Source organism: Callorhinus ursinus, unplaced genomic scaffold, assembly GCF_003265705.2.
Source record: "Callorhinus ursinus isolate GAN/ISIS: 27379988/994484 unplaced genomic scaffold, GSC_fseal_2.0 scaffold1, whole genome shotgun sequence".
Lineage (NCBI taxonomy): Eukaryota > Metazoa > Chordata > Mammalia > Carnivora > Otariidae > Callorhinus > Callorhinus ursinus.
In genome coordinates this window covers 146406027-146430039 of record NW_027397063.1, presented here as the reverse complement: position 1 = coordinate 146430039, position 24013 = coordinate 146406027, and the positions used below count along the sequence as shown (strand labels likewise).

Genomic DNA, 24013 nt, shown 5'->3' with positions numbered 1-24013 from the left:
ACCTCTGCTCGCAGAGCTCATGCCACCAGTTGAAGGTTAGGATTTTTTTTTTTTTTTAAGATTTTATTTATTTATTTGACAGAGAGAGACACAGTGAGAGAGGGAACACAAACAGGGCGAGTGGGAGAGGGAGAAGCAGGCTCCCTGCTGAGGAGGAAGCTGTCTGCAGGGCTCCATCCCAGGACCCTGGGATCATGACCTGAGCCGAAGACAGACACTTAACTGACTGAGCCACCCAGGCACCCCTAAGTTTAGGATTCTTGAAGGGAAACAATGTACAGGCCCCTGGGTGAAATCATCCCTGTGTATTCTGGTATTTCCCTGCCATTCTCCATTACTGATCTGTGAGTTTTGTTTAAATGCTCAGTGCTGCCTTGTAATCCTCCTCTCGTCTTTCTCTTCTCTTCTCCAAGGAGACCATGATAGTTTCTCTCCTCAATACTGCAGCCCGTATACCTCCCAAGCATATGTCCTGGCTTCTTAGCTTACCTGAAAAACGGAAGCCATCAAGCAGAATCTCTCATTTCCTGCCTCCAAACCAGCCATCTTAACTACATAGAAAACCCATTCTTTCTACCTTCCCTTCTGTTGAAATGGAGGGAGGTCTCACCTTGAAGCTGTCGTTAGCCTCAATATTCTGTTGGACCTAATTTTTTGCTAATGTGGTCTCATCTGCTTGGCTTCCGTGAATTTCTCATAAATTCCATTTTGCTGGTTGACATTTCTTTTTGTTATCAACTTTATTGGTTATTCAATGTGTCTTTTCTGTCTCTTTAAGGAATGTGATCTGTCTGTTGAAGTGCCTGTTGTGTCTCATCTAGTCTCCCTCACAACCTTTGTCTTGCAACACCTATCTCTCTCATGTGTTTTACTAAGTGTTGGCTCTGTGTAGATTCTTGCCCTGGGCTCTCTTCTTTCATTCTGTACCTTATCTGAAGCTTCAGTTACCACTTGCTGTAATCTAATGACTCCCAAAAGTGTACTTCCAGCCCATATTTTTCTCTTGTGCTTACTTAGTCACGTGCCTTCTTGGTCATCTTCAACCTCAAAACCACTCTTCCTCCTGTGTTGCTTTATCTCATTAGATGAAATCTCCATTCCCTCATTGCTCAGGTGAACATTTTGGGCATCATTCTGGAAACCCACTTAATCCTAATTGATTCAGCCTTCTAAATATCTCTCCATTCTCACTGCTAGTTCAGAGCACAGTGGTCTTTTGCCTGTTGCACCTCCTCCACACTGCATCCTTTAGTAATCTTTGTATAAAAGATAAATCTTCTCTACCAGCTTAAAACCCTGCAGTGACTACTCATTGCCCTCAAGAAAATGTCGAAACAAAGCCTGTCATTTTGCTTGTCATTCCTTCCTCACTCTCACCCCAGCCTGGACTATGTCCATGTCCCCCCAAAGGAGTCATGCACTTTTTTCTCATAGCCTTGAAAAATGGTATCAGGGACACTTCTTTGTCTTCCTCAAGCCTGGGTTAGCTCTCCACTACTAGTGAATTGTAGTCACTTAATCTATAACCTCAACTGTCCTGAAACCTCACAGGGCAGAAACTATCTGAAGCCTTGCCCCCAGAATGGGCCATAGTGTTTAGGAAGAGACATCTCATATCACTAGCTTAGGTAGATTTTCCCGTCTTTTTAGGTTAAAATCAACAGTTCAGTCTCTGTGTTAACACCTTCTGGATAATAGCCTGCTTCCATGATAACTGAAAGTTGTTCTCATTTATGCCCAACACAATTGAGACTATCGACTGTCCTCAGCAGAAACAAGATACTTGGAGAAACAGGTTGTGGCCAGCCCCATCTACTTTCTGCCATCTATACTTTCATATAGGATCTCCTCCTCCAGCCCTGAGAATGTTTCCCTCTTACATATTTTAGGATATTAGGCGAGCTCTAGTATACAGTGAAGACACCCCAGAAAGGAAGGGCCAGGAGAGAGCTCTTTCTGAATACCATTGAAATAGATGATGGATTTTTTTCCTGGTACGGGATTGGCAAATAAAGTTTGCAAGCTGAAATTATTTGATGCCTGTAACTTGATAAACTTTTTTTAACCTCAAATACCACATGGAAATAAGTCGTGATGGATGATGCTGTATGTATACATAGATAGACAGTAATTTAGAACATAAGCTGCAAATGTTTGATTTAAAGCCCGTTAATATTTTGCTAGAGAGACGGTACAACACAATGATACCAAGTATAGATAGTAGAGCTAGATTATGTGGGTTCAAATTCTACCTCCAACATTTATCAGCAGTGTGCGCCTTATTTTCCTTAGCTGTAAAATAGAATTAATAGTAATACCTACCTCATAAGATTGTGAGGATGATTGAGTGAGTTAATATATGTAAAGCCCTAAGTATACACCAAACACTGTTTAAGTTTTTTAAAACTAAGTAAGTTTGAAGAATGAAGGAGTTCAGGGAAGATTTTTATTTCGACTGCTCTAGAATCATTTTTTTCCCTCAAATGTAGGAAGTGTCAGATGCCAAAAGTTACCTTATGTGTTCTGACATTTGCCTCTGAAGGAACTGTTTGAAAAGAGCCACCTTCACTGCGATTCATGCTTTGAATTGGCATTTCATGATCTGTATAGTCCTACCTCTTGAAGTCATACCATTTAGCCTTGAACAGCTAGGGAATGAATTTAATCTATGGCTACTAAAATGGAACACAGTTGGGTGCCCAGTCACATCTGGTCTCCTGAAGAGTGTTCTAGACAGCAAAGCTGTCTGCAGTCCTAGGATCAGGAGACCATAATGCACATCTAACCTGGGGAAAACTTAAAGTTGTGGTATAGACAGTTACTTTTTATTTCCAAACAACTATAGTTGTTCTAAACCTTCACAGATACCACTTAACTTGTAAATGTATTGCTTCTGAAGAGGAAAAAAAAAATTAGATACTGTACTTTGTAAGTAAATGTTGGCACTGTTTAGAAATGGGGGCAGGTGTCTTAGTCTTATATTCTTTCTGGAGGTGGAGCCTCCAGGATATTAGGGTCTGGAAAAGAAGTTGGTTTTCTGGATTTTGTTTGGCAAGGTGAGGGAGAAACACAGGAAAATCACATGCTCTTCTCTCATACTGTTCATTTAACTCTTATTTTAAAAACTATTTTGAGTTTATCATGAAACTTTGAAAAACATTTGTCACTTTTATTTTCTAAGTGTTTTTCTTCCATACAGGAACTTTGCATTGATGGCGACTAATTTGTGTGTTTTTCTTTTTTTTCTTTTTTTCTTTTTGCATGCTGTCCCCTGTGTTGGAACTCTCAATAGAGAGTAAGTTGGTTCAATATTTGTTGGAAACCTAACTTTACTGCATGACTGTGAAATTAACCCTTTTTCTCTATTTTCTCTCCCGAAGAGTTCATGCAGTGTTGGACACTTTGCAATCCACGAAATGCTATTTGCAGTTATGCAAACTGTCATTCTGTTTGGAAATGTGCTTTTTAATCTACTAATTAATCTAATTTGATTATGTTCTTCTGTTCTGTATTTGATGACTGGCACACCTAAGATGTAAGTGAGATTGAGAAAAGACTGCCTCAACTGTAATAGCTCAAATGTTATCATTGTTTTCCAATAAAGTACACTTGTGAGATATGTGGAATTATAAACTGATTCCATTGAAGGTTCCATTGAATTATTAAAAATAATTCCCAAGTTTCACAATTATTAAAACATCTTTAGCCCCAACCCCCACGTAAGTACTTTCTAATATTCTATAAACGTCATTCTTTGAAAGCAAACAGTTTATGGAGCAGTGGTTCTCACATTTCTTTTCTGAAATCAAATTTTTAGCCCTAACATAAACATATCTACTTTCCACTTTCTTCATTAATTATAGATAAGGAAATGGGAGGATATCAACATCTAACTGAACTCTGTGTGCTAGGGCAGTCAAGTAAGAAATTTTATGTGAAATTCCCAGTATATGTTTTGGATAGATATATATAGGCATGTATCTTATCACTTAGTAAGTATTATTGATAAGATTTAAGTATTTTGAAAAATAATAGAATTCTTTATGTGGAGTACTATAAATAACATGTCTACATTTTTGTTCATCTGTACTCTCATTATATATAATCAAAAGAAATTTCTACTTAGGAGAATCAGAGCAGTCTTCTTAAAGAAAATAGCAGTTCAGATCTTGGCAGGAACATAAACTTTGGATATGTCAGCATGAGAAGAAAGGGCCTCCTGGAAATGACTGGCATGAGTCCAGAGAAATGGGAGATGTCAGAAAGTTTATAGGAGAGAGAAAGAAGAAGTTAATCTTGGCTGGGATGAAGGGCAGATCTTACACATCTTCCCTTGCCATTGAGAAAAAAGGGCTGGCTACCAATTACAGGGTAAGTTTCCACGTAAGAGAAAATCCTTACTCTTTAAGGAACTTTTTCTGCACGTTAATTGAACAACTTTTTGTTCAGTCTTCAGCCTCTGATAAACTTTGAGCTTGGTTCTAATTGGTAATGCAAGACTATATAAAAATAGAGGCTTTATTCTCAAATGTTATATGTTCCAGATGGGAAGATGATATAAATACAGAAAAAGTTAAATAGCACCATAAAGCTCGTCACCATCGAGCTCATCCCACAGCAGGTTCCAAGTGGCTATATTCTAACATGGTCTAAGAAGCTTTTTGGCTGAGACTTGAGTGGTAAACTTTGTAGCACGTCACATGCTGTGTGTAAATAGAGGAAGTACAATTGAGAATAAAAGAGTAAAGATAGTAGAGGGGACCATACTGTAGAGAGCAAAAATCCAGAATAGAAAGCTTAGTCTTAAAGAGGAATAAAATTGGCTCTCCCTTATAGAAATGATTATTAGAAGGATGGCTATAGAGGAAGTGAAAGGGGGAAAAGTCAGTAGAGAGTTTTATGTTGAATGACAGTAAAGCGGATGAGGTAAGTTATCTCGTAATAGAGTGGATGGAACATAGCTGAAAGCCAGCTAACTTAGCATTAAGTTGTGACCCAGCCTTCACTATGGAAACCTTGGACAAGTCATGGCATTTTCTGGTTCTCAGTTTCCTGAGAACCAGATAAAATGGGAGAGTTGACTTAGGAATAGTGAAAGCTTAAAGTTGGAATCTTCAGGAAAAGAGGCAGGAGTTGAGACAAGATTAAAAGTAAAGCAAAGAATGAGAATGTTGTGCCTGGCAAACTAGGTTTGGAGGATGGACAGAAAGCCCTGATGTGTCGTGTTTGCTGTAATTCCTGAAGTGTAAATACCCCCACCATGGCTAATTTCAGGCTATCAACTACCTTACAAAATTCCTGAATATTTAAAACAGTTAGCTTTCTAGGCAAGTACTGAGTCCAACCCACCACTGGACAGATTTGCCAGGTACCAATAAGAATGAGTACTACATTAGATAACATGCATTTGTGCTAGAGTAGGTTTAGTGGAGTTCCTCAACAGTGTTCTAGGCCCTGAAGACACAAAGGCCATTTAATACTGAGACAGTTGGGCCAAGTTTTAAATCTAAGAGAAGCCAGGTTTTTAAGTGTGGTCCTGGAGGTGGAATGGAAGTTAATGATTCTGCATTGTGAATAAGATCAGTGTTGAAGAGATACTGCCTGGCCATCAGAGAGTATTAGAAAATCTAAAGTAGTCATAGTTCCTGCTTATACACTTATAGTGCATCTTGAGCAAATAGCTAAAGTGTATTTTTTTCTAACTCGGATTCAAATATTAAACCTTAGTTATAATTCTAATCAGAAAAATCCTTCATTTCTAACATAAGAGAAAAAATGGGAGTTCATGTATAAATGCATAAAGGAAATTGAAGAATAAGATATATATTGAGAACAGACTCTTTAATTCTCAAATAAGCAAAGTTTTGAGATTATTAACTTTTTTAAACCGTAGTTTTTATAGTCTGTTGTGATTATACCTTGTCTCATAATATAATGACTGACATTGGTCCTAAGAGTTTTTTCTTTACCTAGAAATAAATTCTCCAGTATGGTATTGAATTTCTTATAGAGATAGAACCTTAATGTTGGTCATTTTTCTTTTTTTTTTTTAAAGATTTTATTTATTTATTTGAGAGAGAGAGAATGAGAGATAGAGAGCACGAGAGGGAAGAGGGTCAGAGGGAGAAGCAGACTCCCTGCTGAGCAGGAAGCCCAATGTGGGACTCGATCCCGGGACTCCAGGATCATGACCTGAGCTGAAGGCAGTCGCTTAACCAACTGAGCCACCCAGGCGCCCTGGTCATTTTTCATAAGTATTTTAATGAGAGGCATTATTTAAGAATATTAGCTTTCCTTTCCTTAAAATTTTTTACTTTATAAAACTTTTTTAACTCGTAGATTAATATTGGAACCAAGTATAAAACCCATCAAAAGAAATGGAGACTAATAGCCATCAGTGATTTTTTTTTTTTTAGAAATCACTAAAATTAAGATGTAGATTTGTATCCTGAATTTATTTTAGGTACAGTCACCGTTATCCCAGATCATTTAAAATTACATTTGGGGCAGTTTTAATAAATACTATATCTCATACCAAAAGAATTTTTGACAACTGACATATTGAGAAATCTAGGAGTCTTTAATTAGCCCAACATGTCAGAATGTCCTTATACTTTAAGGTAGCTGTCAGCGAAGTCATCTTCTGATTAACTCAGTGCCACTCTTCCAAAGAGCTGAGGGCTGGTGAGGCTATCAGTAGGTAATGCCTTGCCCTAAATTTCAAATAAAATGGATTTTAGTTTAACCGCATGAAGCTATGGCATCATTGACAACATTAGGTGTGCCAGCCATTATGGCCAAAGTTTCTTTACCAAGTGATGCTGCATGGAATAGCTAATTGTTGAACTTCGGCAGAAGTTGGATAACAGTTCAAACGTACTCTTGTATCACAGAGTCCAATGAAAAGCAAGAGAGATTGTTTTTCCGCTTGGCTGCCAAACGCTGTGCCTCTGATTCCTGAATTCCCTTTCTATTTCGGTTTTGAATTGATCATACAGGTCAATATTTCCTCCTTTTTCTCTCCCCTTCCCCATTTATCCACTGTAGGTATTCAGCATGTTTTTGGAGACTCTAGTGGATTTCATACAAGTCCACAAAGATGACCTTCAAGACTGGTTGTTTGTACTGCTGACGCAACTATTAAAAAAAATGGGTGCAGATTTGCTTGGGTCTGTTCAGGCAAAAGTTCAGAAAGCCCTTGATGTTACCAGGTAACGTTTTCTTCAAATACTTCAAGTTTATCCAGTAGTAATCAGGAATGTTTAGTTTCTGTGTTTAGATTTCTGAGTCCTTCTGATCCATTTAGGCTGCATGGGCTTCATTTGAGAATTGTTAATGATGCCCATTCACATGGGTATATCTAGTGCAACACTGCTCCTTAAATCAAACACTGCCTTTCTTTTCTAAAACAATCATGAACATTGGTTGAGTAATTCAAAGGCAGTATTTTATCTTAACTAGGATATTCAAAGTAGAGTTGAAGGTCTTATTCAGTCTAATGTTAACATAAAAAATATTTCCTAAATTTAAAAAGAATGTTTTATTATAGCACTTAAATATTCAGAATCTTTTTTCCAGAAGATTTTGAACCAATGATGTATTTCTGCTTTCTTGTGTAGATTGTTGAGGTGAATTATTTCAAATACCCACTTACTAGGTTGAGGTGAGTCTAGAATTCAGATATTAGGTCTGGGGAAGTATCTCTGATAATGTTCAACTTTTTTTTTCTTTTACTTTTTTATCTTAAAGATTTTTTTATTCATTTATTTTAGAGAGAGTGCAAGCGGGGGGAGGGGCAGAGGATGAGGGAGAGAGAGAATCTCAAGCAGACTCCCCTCTAAGCAGGGGAGCCCCATGTGGGCCTCGATCTCACGACCTTGAGATCATGACCTGAGCTGAAATCAAGAGTTGGACCCTTAACTGACTAAGGCACCCAGGCGCCTCATTTTTTCTGATTAAATCCGTACTTGAGGCAAGATAGACCATTATTTGCTGTAGTGTTGTTTTTTAACCCCCATTAGGATATAGATTCAAATGTTCACACTGTTCTGGGAATAACTTGTATGCTGTACTATATAGACTATACTACTTACAGATACGACTTCATGCATGCTCTTTGAATGACATACTATGTTTTGGTATTCAGCATTATCTTCTGTTTAGTTTGCTAAATGTTTACTTGATAAATTTTTGTTTTGCTTTGTTCTTTCCTTATTTCAGAGAATCTTTTCCAAATGATCTTCAATTTAATATTCTAATGAGATTTACTGTTGATCAGACCCAAACGCCAAGCTTAAAGGTAAAAAATTGAAGTCTTTCGAAGACATTGTAAGGAATTGAAGTATTTTATTAATAAAGTTATGTTGATATTTGTATTTCTGTCCAATGAGAAGCCGTTCCATCAGTGGATTTTGTTTTTATAAACTTTCAGACAGTCAAGCCAGCACTTCGGGACCAGCTTCACTCTTTTTGGAGCTCCAAGGTTTTTTTGTTTTTGTTTTAATCTTCATTATTTCTTTTCTTAACTCTCTTTAAAAACTCTGCCGTGTTTCAGAGAATGTTTGTATGCATCTGATTTCAACTACTAACCTCTGTAAGCCCTTTAAGCATGCACGGATTTTATTTCAAATGTTATTCAATTGCCAGACTATCTCTTGGAGAAGCTTCCTGGGGATTTCCATTTAGAAAGCAGCACAAGTATGGCCATCTAACTCTAAGCTGGTAATGCAGACTTGCTCTATAAAGTCTTATCTAATTTTATGTTTGTGATTTCCCAACACTTATTTTTTTAGTTTAGAAGTTTGAATAGGTATTGTGGGCAAAATTTTAGTTTTGCCTATGTCTTTCTTTTAGTAAACAAAAATTTTGAAGTTTAATCTCCCTGCTATTCTCCAGTTCTCCTTAACTGAAATAGTCACTTTTCTTTTTGCAATGTGATATTTCTAATGTGTGCATAAAGTTTAAAATCAGGATTAACTTTCTCAATTATTAGCACACATTTTTTAATTTATGTGAAAACGAGATGGATTCCAATTTGTGACTTAAAATGGTTACTAGGTTTAACATAAAAGAAAATATAATTTAATGGAAAAGCCCCTGAATTCTTTACTAGAGATGTTTTCTTAGTGAGTTTTATTAAATGAGATTAAAGTCAGGGAAATAACAAGCATATGTGCATTTACAAGCCTTACATTTTTCTGCTCTCTTCTGCACGAAATATATTTCTACAAGCATTATTGCCCATGATTGATTTTCCTTTAAGATTCTGAATATGATTTTGCCTTAAAAATCACAATTATGTTTCTTACCAGGGATGATTTACACTCAACATAATGTTAATTTCTCAGAGCTGCTTTGTGAAAGGGATTCCATCCATTTTGATTTTAAAATGTGACCTACAGAAGGAGAATCATATACTTGATTTTACTGATAAATGTTTTGAACTCATTCTTTGTCCTAACCATTGTGTGAGGCAGTCCAAGAAATATAAAATTTATAATTTTGTATCATTATTATAATGCCCAATAAATTGTAATAAGGGTTATGATTTAGGTACCAGGGGTAGGTAGGTATTCAAGTGCTGTTGAAAATGTACGTAGAGCTATTTCATGGGCTAGTGGAAAAGGAGGTCTAAACCATTAGCTTAAGAAATGAGGGTGATAGGGGAGTTCAGGGAGAGAATAAAGTTGTTGAATGTCTAGAGAAAAAGACAGTGGGAAACAGACAAATTAAAATTAGCTTTCCTATTGGAAAATGGAGACTGGAATTACAGACTGTTTCTCTAAAAGCTATATATTTATATGGCTTTTATATTTTATATACACATGCAGTACGTATTATATAAACATACATACAGGCAAAGCTATAGAGGAAAGTCATTCTTCAACTCCTAAATTGATATTTTAGGATAACAAGGAAAAGTTAAATTGGAGCCATACCTATGCCAAAAATGAATAATTTTCAGATGGGTGACAGATTAAGATTAAAAAACTGTTCTGAACAGGTTATAGAAAAAAACAACTTGAGTGTGAGATCTATAAAGTTCTTTATTGAAAAAATGATGCATCTTTCAGATAAAGGAGAAAGTTTTATATAAAATTTTATCTCTCACAGTCATGTGGTTAAATGTCAGAAAAGAAGCAATAGAATGGGGGAAATGGCAATACAGAGTGATTTTGAGTAAGTAATATTTTAAAAAAACAATTTTGGTGACCTCTTTTTCTGGGTTTCACAGATCTGTTGTAAAGTTATGCACACTTTAGTAGCAAGATAATTTTTCCTTCTCTGAAGAATACACGTTTGTGTTATTAAAATTATAGACTATGTATATAAACTTGTGAAATACTCTACTTAAATCTAAACTTTCAAATGATTATTATGTGTGTATTGTGATTATTTTGCCGAGTGGCATAGTAAACACACCTACTCTGTGAAACCCTTTAAAACTTTATGTGCCTCTGGGGGCACCTGGGTGGCTCAATCGTTAAGCGTCTGCCTTCGGCTCAGGTCATGATCGCCGGGTCCTGGGATCAAGCCCCGCATGGGGCTCCCCGCTCCGTGGGAAGCCTGCTTCTCCCTCTCTCACTCCCCCTGCTTGTGTTCCCTCTCTTGCTGTGTCTTTCTCTGTCAAATAAATAAATAAAATCATTTAAAACTTTATGTGCCTCTGTAAATTGCCAAGACACTGCACTAGTTGAATCTCACATAGCACAAATAAGTACATTCAAATATTGATGGTGGCAAATTGAAAACAAACTACGTTGATGTTCATTCTTTGATTTACTTAAATTGCCATCTTTCAATTATTCACACTGATAAAAGGTGACACAGCTTTAAGAATCCAGAATGTTAGGTGCTGCCTTACTTTATTGGGCCTGCTACTGCAAAATTAACTGTAAGTCTCTTTTCCTCTCCACTGCACATTTTACCTGAGATCGCTTTTAGGTTAATTCAGTTTTTTTCAATACATCTCTTATAGTTCTTAAAATGTATTCATTTTGAAATGTAATCTGATCACTTTTTTCTTTCAAAAATTTTTTTAAAGATTTATTTATTTTAGAAAGAGCATGTCCAAGAGAGGGAAAAAGAGAGGGAGAGAAGCAGACTCCCTGCTGAGCGCAGAGCTTGATCCCACGGGCCCCAAGACCACGACCTGAGCCAAAATCAAGAGTTGGACGCTTAACTGACTGAGTCACCCAGGCACCCCCTTTTTCTTTTATAAACTGGAGTCAGAAGGAGTAAAATGAACAAGAGTCAGAACCTTATTTTAACACTTCACTTCCTATATATTGACTTGGCACAGTACTTCCCAAGTACCTTATTTGGGTTGAGTGACACAAGTGGCATCTTAAGATCAGTAACAAGGGAAGAAAGATCATTGTTATCTTAATCTTTGGCAATATTTTTTCATAGTTGCTGTTTTAATCATACATGTAAACCTTCCAAGTCAGCAAATCTGTATTTAGCACATGTTCAGCATCTGCTGTACACTATGCCAGGTGCCATTTCTAAACTGCACTAGCAAAGTCCTTTAGAACCATTATTTACAAATTCTAGAATGTTAGAAGATGTGACACGTGTTCTCAACCTGTTTTTCTGCTCCAACACACCTGAGAGAAAGGAGATAATTTAACTCTAAGGATAACAAAGGCTGAGCATAAGGAAGAAGCATGTGTGCTTTGCCCCACCTGCTGATTTTGAAGCCTGCATTCTACCACACACCTACCTAGCATGCACCCAAGCATCAGGAATTACAAATAAGTGTTGTATTTTTTCCAGTGGTACTTCTGTAAAATTTTTTTGTGACGCTTCTTTTGAAAGGTAGTAGTTCTAGCAATTGATGGACCTATTAAGGAACAGGATCTTGTTGGGTGAATGTTACTGTATGTTTGGGAGAAAACCTGTATTGCCCACCTCAGTTACTTACTTGGTTTATGATACATTATTTCCAGAATACTTTTGGTTCATTTCCACAAAAGCCAAATTACACTTAATTTATAAAGATGGGCTCCTAGGGAAATCTAGACAAGTCAGCTGTAAGCTCTGAAGGCAGGCTCAAGGAAAAGGGTCTAATCTTGTCAAGAGAGTCTTCAGCAGTTGTTCAGACACAGGAAATGAAACACCTGGGACTTAAAAGTTCTGCATATGTGAAAACAAAAATCCACATTACCATGTATTTGTACCTCAGGTATGTAAATGGTTATATAATTTCTTTGTTGTTGTTGATGGTGTTTCATTTTATATTGGTCGAAAAAATAATCACCTAATTGTTTCTGAAGTATTGTCCGTATCCCTCACTGACCATCTGATTGTCCTCTCTCATTGTGCTTACCTCTGTAGGTGAAGGTTGCTATCCTTAAATACATAGAAACTCTGGCCAAACAGATGGATCCAGGAGATTTTATAAATTCCAGTGAAACTCGTCTGGCAGTGTCTCGGGTTATCACTTGGACAACAGAACCCAAAAGTTCTGATGTTCGGAAGGTATGTTTTAATTTAAGGTTTAGAAGGTAAATTAGATAAGCAAGTCAGTCATTTTGGATTGCCAATGAAGGGAACTAATATTTCAAGACATTACCAGTTAGTATTGAGTTATTAACCGGTGACCTGAAGACTTTTTTTTTTTAAATCTTCTCTTTTAAATTATTTTAAATTTTATCCATTTAATATCAGTATAATATAAAAAATAACTGTCCTGGGACACCTGGGTGGCTCAGTTGGTTAAGAGTGTGACTCTTGGTTTCAGCTTAGGTCATGATCTCATGGGTCATGAGATCAAGCCCCAGGTTGGGCTCCGCACTCAGCGGGGACTCTCCTTGAAGATTCTGTGCCTCTGTCCCTCCCCCTACCCGCATGCATGCTCGCTCTCTCTTTCTCTCTCAAATAACTTTTTTTTTTCTTTCTTTTTTTTTTTTAAATAAACCTAAACATAACTGTCCTGGTGCGCCTGGGTGGTTCAATTGGTTAAGCATCCAACTCTTGATTTCAGCTCAGGTCGTGATCTCAGGATTATGAGATTGAGCCCTGTGTTTTGCTCTGTGCCGGTTGTGGAACCTGCTTAAGATTCTCTCTCTTCCTTTCCCTCTGCCCCCCCCGAAAATAAATAAATAAATAATAACTGTTCTTGCCACAATCCTCCCAACCTCTAATCTTGTAACCATTCAACATATAGTCGACCCTTGTTAGTATCCAAAATATGTAAAGAATTTATACATCTCAACATCCAAAAAAACAAATAATCCAACTGAAAAATGGGTAGAAGACATGAACAGACATTTCTCCAAAGAAGACATACAGATGGCCAACAGACACATGAAAAGATGCTCCACATCACTCATCATCAGGGAAATGCAAATTAAAACCACAATGAATTATCACCTCACATCTACCAGAATGTCTAAAGTCAAAAACACAGAAAACAAGTGCTTGCAGGGATGTGGAGAAAAGGGAACCCTCTTGAATGGTTGGTGGGAATACAGATTGGTGCAGCCACTGTGGAAAACACTATGGAGGTTTCTCAAAAAATTAAAAACAGAATTACCCTATGATCCAGGAATTGCAATTTTGGGTATTTACCCAAAAAATACAAGAACACTAATGGAGAGGGATACATGCACCCCTATGTTTATAGCAGCATTATTAGTAATAGTCAAACTATGGAAGCAGACCCAAGTGTCCACTGATAGATGAATGGATAAAAAAGAGGTGCTATATACACACATATATATAAATATATAATGGAATGTTATTCAGCCATAACAAAGAATGAAGTCTTGCCATTTGAACAACATGGATAGAGCTAGACAGTATAATACTAAGCAAAGTAAGTCAGGAAAAGACAAATACCATATGATCTCATGTGGAATTTAAGAAACAAAAGGGGGAAAAGAGACAAACCAAGAAACAGACTTTTAATTCTAGAAAACAAACTGATGGTTACCAGATGGGAGGTGGGTGAGGGGATGGGGAAAATAGGGGATGGCGATTAAAGAGTACACTTAACATGATCAACCAAAAAAATTAAAAAAAAAAAACCCAAAAAATATAGTTGACCATTGAACAACACAGATTTGAATTGTGCTGGTCCACCTACATGCAGATTTTTTTATAGTGTAGTACTATAAATGTGTTTTCCTTATGATATTCTTAACATCTTTTCTCTAGTTTACTTTATTGTAAGAATACAGTATATAATACATATAGCATACAAAAGGTATGTTAATCAGCTGTTTATATTACCACTAAGGCTTCTGGTCAAGAGTAGACTATATTACCGCTAAGACTTCTGCTCAAGAGTATGTTAATCATCTGTTTATATTACCACTAAGGCTTCTGGTCAAGAGCAGAGATTTGACCGTGCGGGAGGTTGGTGCCCCTAACCCCTGTGTTGTTCAAGGGTCAACTGTAGTCTACATCTTTCCCCTTGCAGGTACCAATGTATTTCAAGTAGGAATTCACAGTATTTCTTGATTTACTCATTTTAGGCATTATCTATTGATCTGTTGATAAATTTAGCCAGTATGTAGCTTTCTATCTACCTTTGTACATAAGAACTTAGCTTTAGGGACACCTGGGTAACTCAGTTGAGCATCTGCCTTCGGCTCGGGTTGTAATCCCAGGGTCCTGGAATTGAGCCCCACATCCGGCTCCTTGCTTGGTGGGGAGCCTGCTGCTCCCTCTGCCTGCTGCTCCCACTGCTTGTTGCTCGCACTGTCTCTCTCTTGGACAAAAAAAAAAAAAAATTTAGCTTTACCCATCCTATTCCCACATCCTTTCCTGTATCTTTCCCCATAATCTTTAGAATACTTAGGAATCAACCATTGGCAATCAAAACAAAAGATTTACCTTTTGTCTGTGGAAGTGTTCACTCCTACACCAAGTGGTTTATTGCTACCTCCTTTCTTAAAGAAGCTTTGTTGTGGTGTAAATAATTTGCCTTGTTTTTCATTTGCTTGGGTGTTTTTTTTTTTAATGTTGTTTAACTGTTCATATTTTCAACATCTCTGTAACATGCTTATGGGTAACATTTTCCATATGCTCAAAAACAAGTTATTTATTTCATGGGGAGCTCCTTTCTAGACCTTCTATTCTCTTTGTCATCTTCCTGAGACCTCTCTTCACCCCTAAACTTTCATTTCTCACATTCTATATGTAGCTCTGTTTACTCTCTTCCTTTGTGAATCATTTTCTTCAATATTTGCTGCAAAGAAGCACATAGAATATATATTTTATGACCTTTATTTCTAATGGTGAACACTTTACCCAACAGAAGCAGAATATACATTCTTCTCAAGGGTACATGGAACAGTCTCCAAGATAAGACCATATGCTAGGCGATGAAACAAACCTCTCAGTAGTTTTCTTAAAAGGACAAAAATAATACAAAGTATGTTCTCTGACCACAGTGGAATGAAATTAGAAATTAATAACAGGAAAATTTTGGGGGCTCACAAAAACATGGAAATTAAACAACTTATTCCTAAATCACCAGTGGATCGAAGAAGAAATCAAAAGTGAAATTAGAAAATACAGTGAGGTGAATGAAAGTGAAGACGTGACATACCAGAACTTAAAGGATGCAGCTAGAGCAGTGCTTAGAGTGAAATTTATAGCAGTTAATGCTATAATAATAAAGAAGAAAGATCTCAAATTAGTAACCTTAACCACTACCTTATGACACTGGAAAAAGAAGAACAAACTAACCCTAAAGTAAGCAGAAAGATGTAATCAAGATTAAAGCACAAATCGGGGTGCCTGGCTCAGTTGGTAGAGCATGTGACCCTTGATCTTAGGGTCATGAGTCCATGTTGGGCGTGGAGCCTACTTAAAAAAAAAGCTTAAAGCACAAATTAATAAAGCAGAAAAACAATAATCAGTGAAACTAAAAGCTGGTTTTTTGAAAGATCAACAAAATAGGCTAACCTTTAACTAGACTGACAAAGAAGAAAAGAGACTAAAATTACTAGAATTAGAAATGAAAGAGGGTATAATATGACCAACATTACAGAAATAAAAAGAATTGTAAAGGAATACTATGAATAATTACATGTCAGTAATTTAGATGAACAAATCCCTAGAAAGATGTAAACTACCAAAACTGATTCAAGAAGAAATAGACATTAATAGAACAAGTAAAGAGATGGACTTAGTAATCAAAAAACTACCCATGAAGAGAAGCCAGACTCAGATGGCTTTGCTGGCAAATTCCACCGAACAAATTACTACCAATTCTTTAGAAACTCTTCCAAAAAACAGAAGGAACACTTTCTAACTCATTGTGTGAGGGCAGTAGTACCTTGATACCAAAACCAGATGAAGACCACAGACACACACACACACACAGACACACACAAAACCTACAGACCAATAACTTTTACGAATATGGATGCGAGTTAACCCTCGACAAAATATTAGCAAACTAAATCCTGCAACATATAAAAGAGAATTATACACCATGACCAAGTAAATGGGATTTATCCCAGGAAAGCAGGGTTAAATTAACCTCTGAAAGTCTATTAATATAATACACCATATCAATCAAAAGACAAAAAAATACATGATTGTTATCAAGAGAAAAGGCACCTGATGGTACTCCTGGCTGGCTCAGTCAGTGGAGTATATGACTCTCCATATCAGGGTTGTAAGTTCGAGCCCCAAATTGGGTGTGGAGATTACTTAAAAATAATACCTTAAGAAAAAAAGAAAAGGCATCTGGCAAAATCTTAACGTCCTCTCGGGATTTAACAAGAAATAAATAAATACATAAAAACTAACAATGGAAGGAATTTTCTCAACCCAGTAGAGGGCACCTGCAAATATTCACAGCTAAACTCATACTTAATGGTGAAAGACTGGATGCTTCCTCCTTAAAATTAGCAAGACAAGTATGTCTGCTGTCACTATTTCTATTCAACATACACTATACAATTCAGTATATACTATGCATTACACTATACTGTGGTCTTAAGTGTGCAATATGGTAATGGTATGTCTAAAAATGTGCAATTCAACAATTTCTATTATCTGTTCAACTGGGGGTTCTAACCACGACAGGAAAAAATAAATAAAAGGCATCTAGATTGTAAAGAAGAAGTAAAACTATTTCCATTTGCAAGTGATATGCTCTTGCATAGAGAAAATCCTAAGGAATCACTAAAAAACTATTAGAACTAGTAAGTTCATCAAGTTTGCATGATATAAAACAGTATACAGAAATCAATTATATTCTAAACCCTTACAATAAGCAATCCAAAAATGAATTAGGAAAAGAATTTCATTTACAATAGCATCAAAAAGATTAAAATCTATAGGAATACATTTGACAAAAGTGCAAAATTTAAATAGAAACTACAAAATAGTTTTAAAAGAAAATAATGACTTAAATTGAAAAACATTCACGTTCATGGATGGGAAGATTTAATATTGTTAAGTTGGCAATACTGCCTAAAGTGATCCATAGGTGAAATGTAATCCCTGTCAAAGTCCCAGAAATTTGTAGAAATTTACAAGCTGATTCCAAAATTCATATGGAATTGCAAGGGTTCCATTATAGCCAAAACAATCTTGAAAAAGAACAAAGTAGGAGGACTTAACACTTCCTGATTTCAAAACCTAGTTTAGGCATACCTCACAAATCCTGCAGATTCAGTTCCAGACTACTGCAGTAAAGCCTAGTCACATGAATATTTTCATTTCCCAGTGTATATGAAAGTTATCTTTGCACTATGCTGCGGTCTATAAGTGTGCAATAGCATTATGTCTAAAAAAATGTACATACCTTAATTTAAAAATACTGCCAAAAAATGATAACCATCACCTAGGAATTCAGAGTCCTAATCTTTTGGCAGGTGGAGGGTCTTGTCTCAATGTTTACTGATCAGGGTGGTGGTTGCCAAAGGTTGGGGTGGCTGTGGCAGTTTCTTGAAAGAAGGCAGCAGTGGAAAACAGGATGGAGATTTCTCAAACAGAAATAGAAATACCGTAGACACTACTGGGTATTACCCAAAGAAAATGAAGATGGTAATTTGAAAAGATATTTGCACCCCTGTATTTATTCCAGCATTATTTGCAGCATTATTTACAATAGCCAAGATACGGACGCAATTCAAGTGTCTATTGATAGATGAATGGATAAAAATTAGGTATTCATATACGGTGACTGTTAGCAGCCATAAAAAAGGCGGAGATGTTGCCATTTGCAACAGCATGGATGGGCCTGAAGGATATTATGCTGAGTGAGATAAGTCAGATTGAAAAAGACAAATACCATGTGATTTCACTTACATGGAATCTAAAAAACAACAAATGAATAAACAAAAAGCAGAATCAGACCATAAATATAGAAAACAAACTGATGGTTGCCAGAGAGAAAGGGATGGGGCGGGGGGATAGGGAAAATGGGTGAAGGAGAATGGAAAATACAGGCTTCCAGTTATGGAATGAATAAGTCACGGTTATAAGAGGCACAGCATAGGAAATATAATCAGTGATATTGTAATGGTGTATGGTGACAGATGGTAGCTACACTTGTGGTGAGCATGGCATAACAGAAGTTAAATCATCATGTTGTACACATGAAACCAATGTGACATTGTGTGTCAACTCTACTCAGGTTTTAAAAATTGTTTTTAAATAATTCAAAATAAAAATCATTTCGAATTCATTTAAAGAAATAAGACAAAAATGGGGCACCTGGGTGGCTCAGTCATTAAGCGTCTGCCTTCGGCTCCGGTCATGACCCCAGGGTCCTGGGATCGAGCCCTGCATCAGGCTCCCTGCTCTGTTGGAAGCCTGCTTCTCCCTCTTCCACTCCCCCTGCTTGTGTTCCCTCTCTCACTGTGTCTCTCTCTGTCAAATAAATAAATAAAATCTTTCAAAAGAAAAAGAAAGAAGACAAAAATGAAGTTTGCTGCATCACCTCTTCCTTTTACCATTTCTCTGTAGTATGAGATGTTGTTTAATAGCATTTTACCCACAGTTTCTTTCAAAACTGGAGTCAGTCCTCTCAAACCCTGCTGCTGCTTTACCAACTAGTTTATATAATATTCTAAATCCTTTGTTGTTATTTCAACAGTCTTCACAACATACTCACCAGGAATAGATTGCATCTCAAACAACAATTTCTTTGCTCATCCATAAGAAACAACTTCTCATCTCTTCCAGTTTTGTCATGAGATAGCAGCAATTCAGTCACATCTTCAGGCTTCACTTCTAATTCTCTTGCTAATTCCACCACATCTGCAGGTATGCCCTCCACTGAAGTCTTGAACCACTCAAAGTCATCCATGAGGGTTGGAATCAACTTCTTCCAAATTCCTGTTAATGTTGATATTTTGATCTCTTCCCAGGAATCACAAATGTTCTTAATGGCATCTAGAATGCCAAATCCTTTTTCAGGTTTTCAGTTTACCTTGCCCAGATCCATCATAGGAATCACTATCTATGGCAGCTATAGCCTTACAAAATGTATTTAAGTAATAAGTCTTCAAAGTCAGAATTACTCCATGATCCATGGGCTGCAGAATGGATTGTGTTAGCAGGCATGAAGACAACAGTAATTCTCATTGTACATCTCCATTGCAGCTCTTGGGTGACCAGGCGCATTGTCAACGAGCAGTCATATTTTGAAAGGAATCTTTTTTTCCTCAGCAGTAGGTCTCAGCAGTGGCTTAAAATATTCAGGAAACCATGTTGTAAATAGATGTGCTCTCCCCCAGGCTTTGTTGTTCCATTTATAGAGCACAGGAGAGTGGATTTAGCATAATTCCAAAGAGCCTTAGGATTTTCACAATGGTAGGTGAAGAAGTGGCTTCACCTTAAAGTCACAGGCTGCATTAGCCCATAACAAGAGAGTCACCCTGTCCTTTAGAGCCAGGCATTGACCTCTCTAGCTGTCGAAGTCCTAGATGGCATCTTATTCCTAACATAAGGCTGTTCCGTCTACATTGAAAATCTGTTGTTTAGTGTAGCTACCTTCATGAATCATCCTAGCTAGATCTTCTGAATAACTTGTTGGAATTTCTGTATCAGCACTTTGCTGCTCCACCGTGCACTTTTATGTTATGATGGAGATGGCTTCTTTCCTTAAACTTCATGAACCAACTTCTGGCATCAAACTTCCATGGCTCTCTCACCAATCTCAGCTTTCACAGAACTGAATTAGGGCCTTGCTCTGGATGACACTCTGGCTTAAGGGAGTATTGTGGCCGCTTTGGTCTTCTATCCAGACCACTAAAACTTTGTATCAGCAATAAAGTTCTGTTGCTTTCTTATCATTTGTGTGTTCACTGGAGTCAAGAACCTTTCCTTTGCAGTCACAAGTTGGCTGTTTGTCACAAGAGGCCTAGCTTTTGGCCTATCTCTGCCTTCCTCACTAAGCTTAATCATTTCTAGCTTTTTATTTAATGTGAAACACACGCAACTCTTTCTTTCACTTGAACATTTAAAGGCCATCGTAGAGCCATTAATTGGCCTCATTTCAATCAATATGGTTGTGTCTCAGGGAACAGGGAGGCCCAAGGAAAGGGAAAGAGATGGGAATGGCTGATAAATGGAGAAGTTAGAACACACACAACATTTAGTGATTATATTCACCGTCTCATACAAACATGATTCGTGGTACCCCAAAACAATTACAATAGTAACATCAGAGATCACTGATCACAGATCACCATACAAATATAATGATGAAAAAGCTTGAAATGTGAGGATTACCAAAATGTGACAGAGACACGAAGTGAGTAAATGCTATTTGAAAAAGTGCGCCAATAGACTTGCTCAGTGGAGTTGCCACAAACCTCCAAAATATATAAAGAACTTAATACAACTCAGTACCCAAAAAACAATCCGATTTAAAAATGGGCAGAAGGGCGCCTGGGTGGCTCAGTTGGTTAAGCGACTGCCTTCAGCTCAGGTCATGATCCTAGAGTCCCTGGATCGAGTCCCGCATCGGGCTCCCTGCTCAACGGGAAGCCTGCTTCTCCCTCTAACCCTCCCCCCTTCATGTATTCTCGCTCTCTCAAATAAATAAATAAATCTTTAAAAAATAAATAAAAGGTCTGAATACCAAGCAAAAAATAAAAAAATAAAAATGGGCAGAAGACATGAACAGACATTTCTCTAAAGAAGACATACAGATGGCCAACAGACACATGAAAAGATGCTCCACATCACTCATCATCAGGGAAATGCAAATCAAAACTGCAACGAGATATCACCTCACACCTGTCAAAATGGCTAAAATCAACAACACAGGAAACAAGTGTTGGCAAGGATGTGGAGAAAAAGGAACCCTCTTGCACTGTTGGTGGGAATGCAAATTGGTTCAGCCACTGTATGGAGGTTCCTCAAGAAAATTAAAAACAGAACTACCCTGTGATCCAGGAATTGCAATATTGGTATTTACCCAAAAAATACAAGAACACTAATTCAAAGGGATACATGCACCCCTATGTTTATAGCAGCATTATTTACAATGGCCAAATTATGGAAGCAGCCCATGTCCATCAGTTGATGAATGGATAAAGATGTGTGTGTGTATATATATATATATATATATATATATACAATGGAATATTATCCAGCCTTAAAAAAGAATGGAATCTTGCCATTTACAATGACATGGATGGAGCTAGAGAGTATAATGCTAAGCAAAATAAGTCAGAGAAAGAGAAATACTATATGATTTCACTCATATGTGGAATTTAAGGAACAAAACGAGCAAAGGGAAAAAAAAAAAGAGAAACCAAGAAACAGACTCTTAACTATAAAGAACAAACTGAAGGGACATCTGGCTGGTTCAGTTGGTGGAGCATGTGACTCTTGATCCCAGAGTTATAAGTTCAAGCCCCACGTTGGGTGTAGAGATTACTTAAAAAAATCTTTAAAAAGAAAAAACAAACTGAAGGTTAGCAGAGGGGAGATTGGTCGGGGGATGGGTTAAATAGGTGATGGGGATTAAGGAGTGCACTTTTGATGAACACTGGGTGATGTATGGAATTGTTGAATTACTGTATTGTATACCTGAAAGTAATAACACTGGCACTGTATGTTAACTAACTAGAATTGAAATAAAAGCTTAAGAAAAAAACGGAATACAGTATTCTAATGAAGACCTGATTTATGTTGTGAAATAAGTAAATAAATGAATAAAATGCCTCTAGTAAAGCAAATATACACTAAAATATAAACTAACAAAAATGAACGACTTTATCCGAATATACAAAAAATAATTGCATTTTAAATCATACAGCTTAAACCCATATTAATGCAGAAATAGACAAATAGATCAGTAAAACACAAAGGACCAGAGGATCAGAAACAGTTTGGTTTATATAGGAGGTTAATTCATGATAAGGGTGTCACTTCATGACATGAAAGGATATATGCATTGGAAAATGGTTTTAGAACAGTTGGCCTCTCTACCCCTGCAGGGAAAGAAAGCTGAATCTCCTACAGCAAAATAAAGCCTAGATGGAATAAAATATGCCTTAACAATCATTAATTCATTTGCTCAGAGTAACTTGAGGCAGTTTCAGTGTTGTTCCAAAAACACAGGATCATAAAGTTTTGTTTCAAAATACAAATAGTTTTTTGTTGTTTTTTTTTTTTAAGATTTTATTTCAGAGGGGAGTAAGTCAGAGGGGGAGACGAATCATGAGAGACAATGGACTCTGAAAAACAAACTGAGGGTTCTAGAGGGGAGGGGGGTGGGGGGATGGGTTAGCCTGGTGATGGGTATTAAAGAGGGCACATTCTGTGTGGAGCACTGGGTGTTATGCACAAACAATGAATCATGGAACACTACATCCAAAACTAATGATGTATGATGATTAACATAACAATAAAAATTTAAAAAAAAAGATTTTATTTCAGAGAGAATGCATGTGCGATGGGGAGGAGGGGCAGAGGGAGAAAGAAGGCAGAGAATCTCAACTGCTGAGCATGGAGCCTGACAAGTCTCACAGTGCTTGAGGTCATGACCTGAACCAAAATGAAGAACCAGACACTTAATTGACTCAGCCACCCAGGCGCCCCCCAAATAAAAATAGTTTTATTTAAGTACTATTAACACATTCAAGGACATACCCACACAGTGTATATTGGGCTTATAGCTGTTTTTTAATTATATTTTTATTATTTTTTTTTACTGTTTATTGTATTTTTCCTTCAGCGGTATATGATCGCCCTCTTCCGATTTCTTCATGTATAGAGTTCCATCATCTTTCAAGGCTGTGTTGTATAATGTGCCATTGCTCTGATGTAACATAATTTAACCATTCCCCTAGTGTTTTATATTTAGGTGTCATAAACATAGAACACTTAGGTTTTCATAGAATGGGGTCTGAAAAGGTCCAGGACAAGATATGCATATTTTCATCTGAGTCATGATTGTGAACTATTTGGATTTCTTCCTCCTCTCATTTAAGTTTCTGTGGTAATCTGAATTTCAAAGTTTGGCTTTCAGTAATTCTGTTGATTACATTAAAAGAAGAAAGTAAATTTGTAGGTTTTCTTAACCAATCTGAGTAAGCTTTGTTTTGTTCCCATTTCCACCAAAACATTATTTTCCATTTATACAAAATGAATAGTGAAGTATTAAGTTGCTCTGAATGGACTTTGTATAGCTTAGGGGGGGTATATACAGCTTTCCTCCACTATCTGAAAGTAGAATGTTCCTATGAAACCTTTCATATGCCAAAATGGTGTAAAGCAAGGAAGCAATTCCATTAATTCATATGGAAAAACTTGTAAGACTTCCCAGACCCCAAAACATAGCGTCTTTTAGGCTTTTCTGATACCTCAGGATACATCTTGCTAACAGACGCACAAAATAAATCAAGATAAAGCACAGAATGCTTACATACACAGTTATGGTGGCTTGATACTGAGTGTAGTTCCTGCGAAAGGAGCTTGGTGGTACCATTCTCACTGCTCAGAGCGAGTGCTGCCTTTATAAAGGCTCACTGCAAAACAAATGCTGAATACTATTTTTGCTTTTTGCCTTCAATGTAAA

General features: G+C 36.9%; 1 protein-coding gene across 50 annotated transcripts in view; it reads left to right on the top strand.

Annotated features, from left to right (window-relative positions):
• The window catches only part of CLASP2 (cytoplasmic linker associated protein 2), a 177931-nt gene that overhangs the window by 129735 nt on the left and 24183 nt on the right, over positions 1-24013 (top strand). For 30 of the 50 annotated variants that reach the window (XM_073902413.1, XM_073902641.1, XM_073902408.1 and 27 more), the window contains 3 exons: positions 7048-7211; positions 8221-8299; positions 12340-12483. In XM_073902413.1, coding sequence (XP_073758514.1) covers positions 7048-7211; positions 8221-8299; positions 12340-12483 — 387 coding nt within the window. Of the gene's footprint in view, positions 1-7047; positions 7212-8220; positions 8300-8431; positions 8483-12339; positions 12484-24013 lie in introns of all 50 variants that reach the window. The other 20 variants (XM_073902391.1, XM_073902392.1, XM_073902399.1 and 17 more) reach the window with 1 other exon arrangement.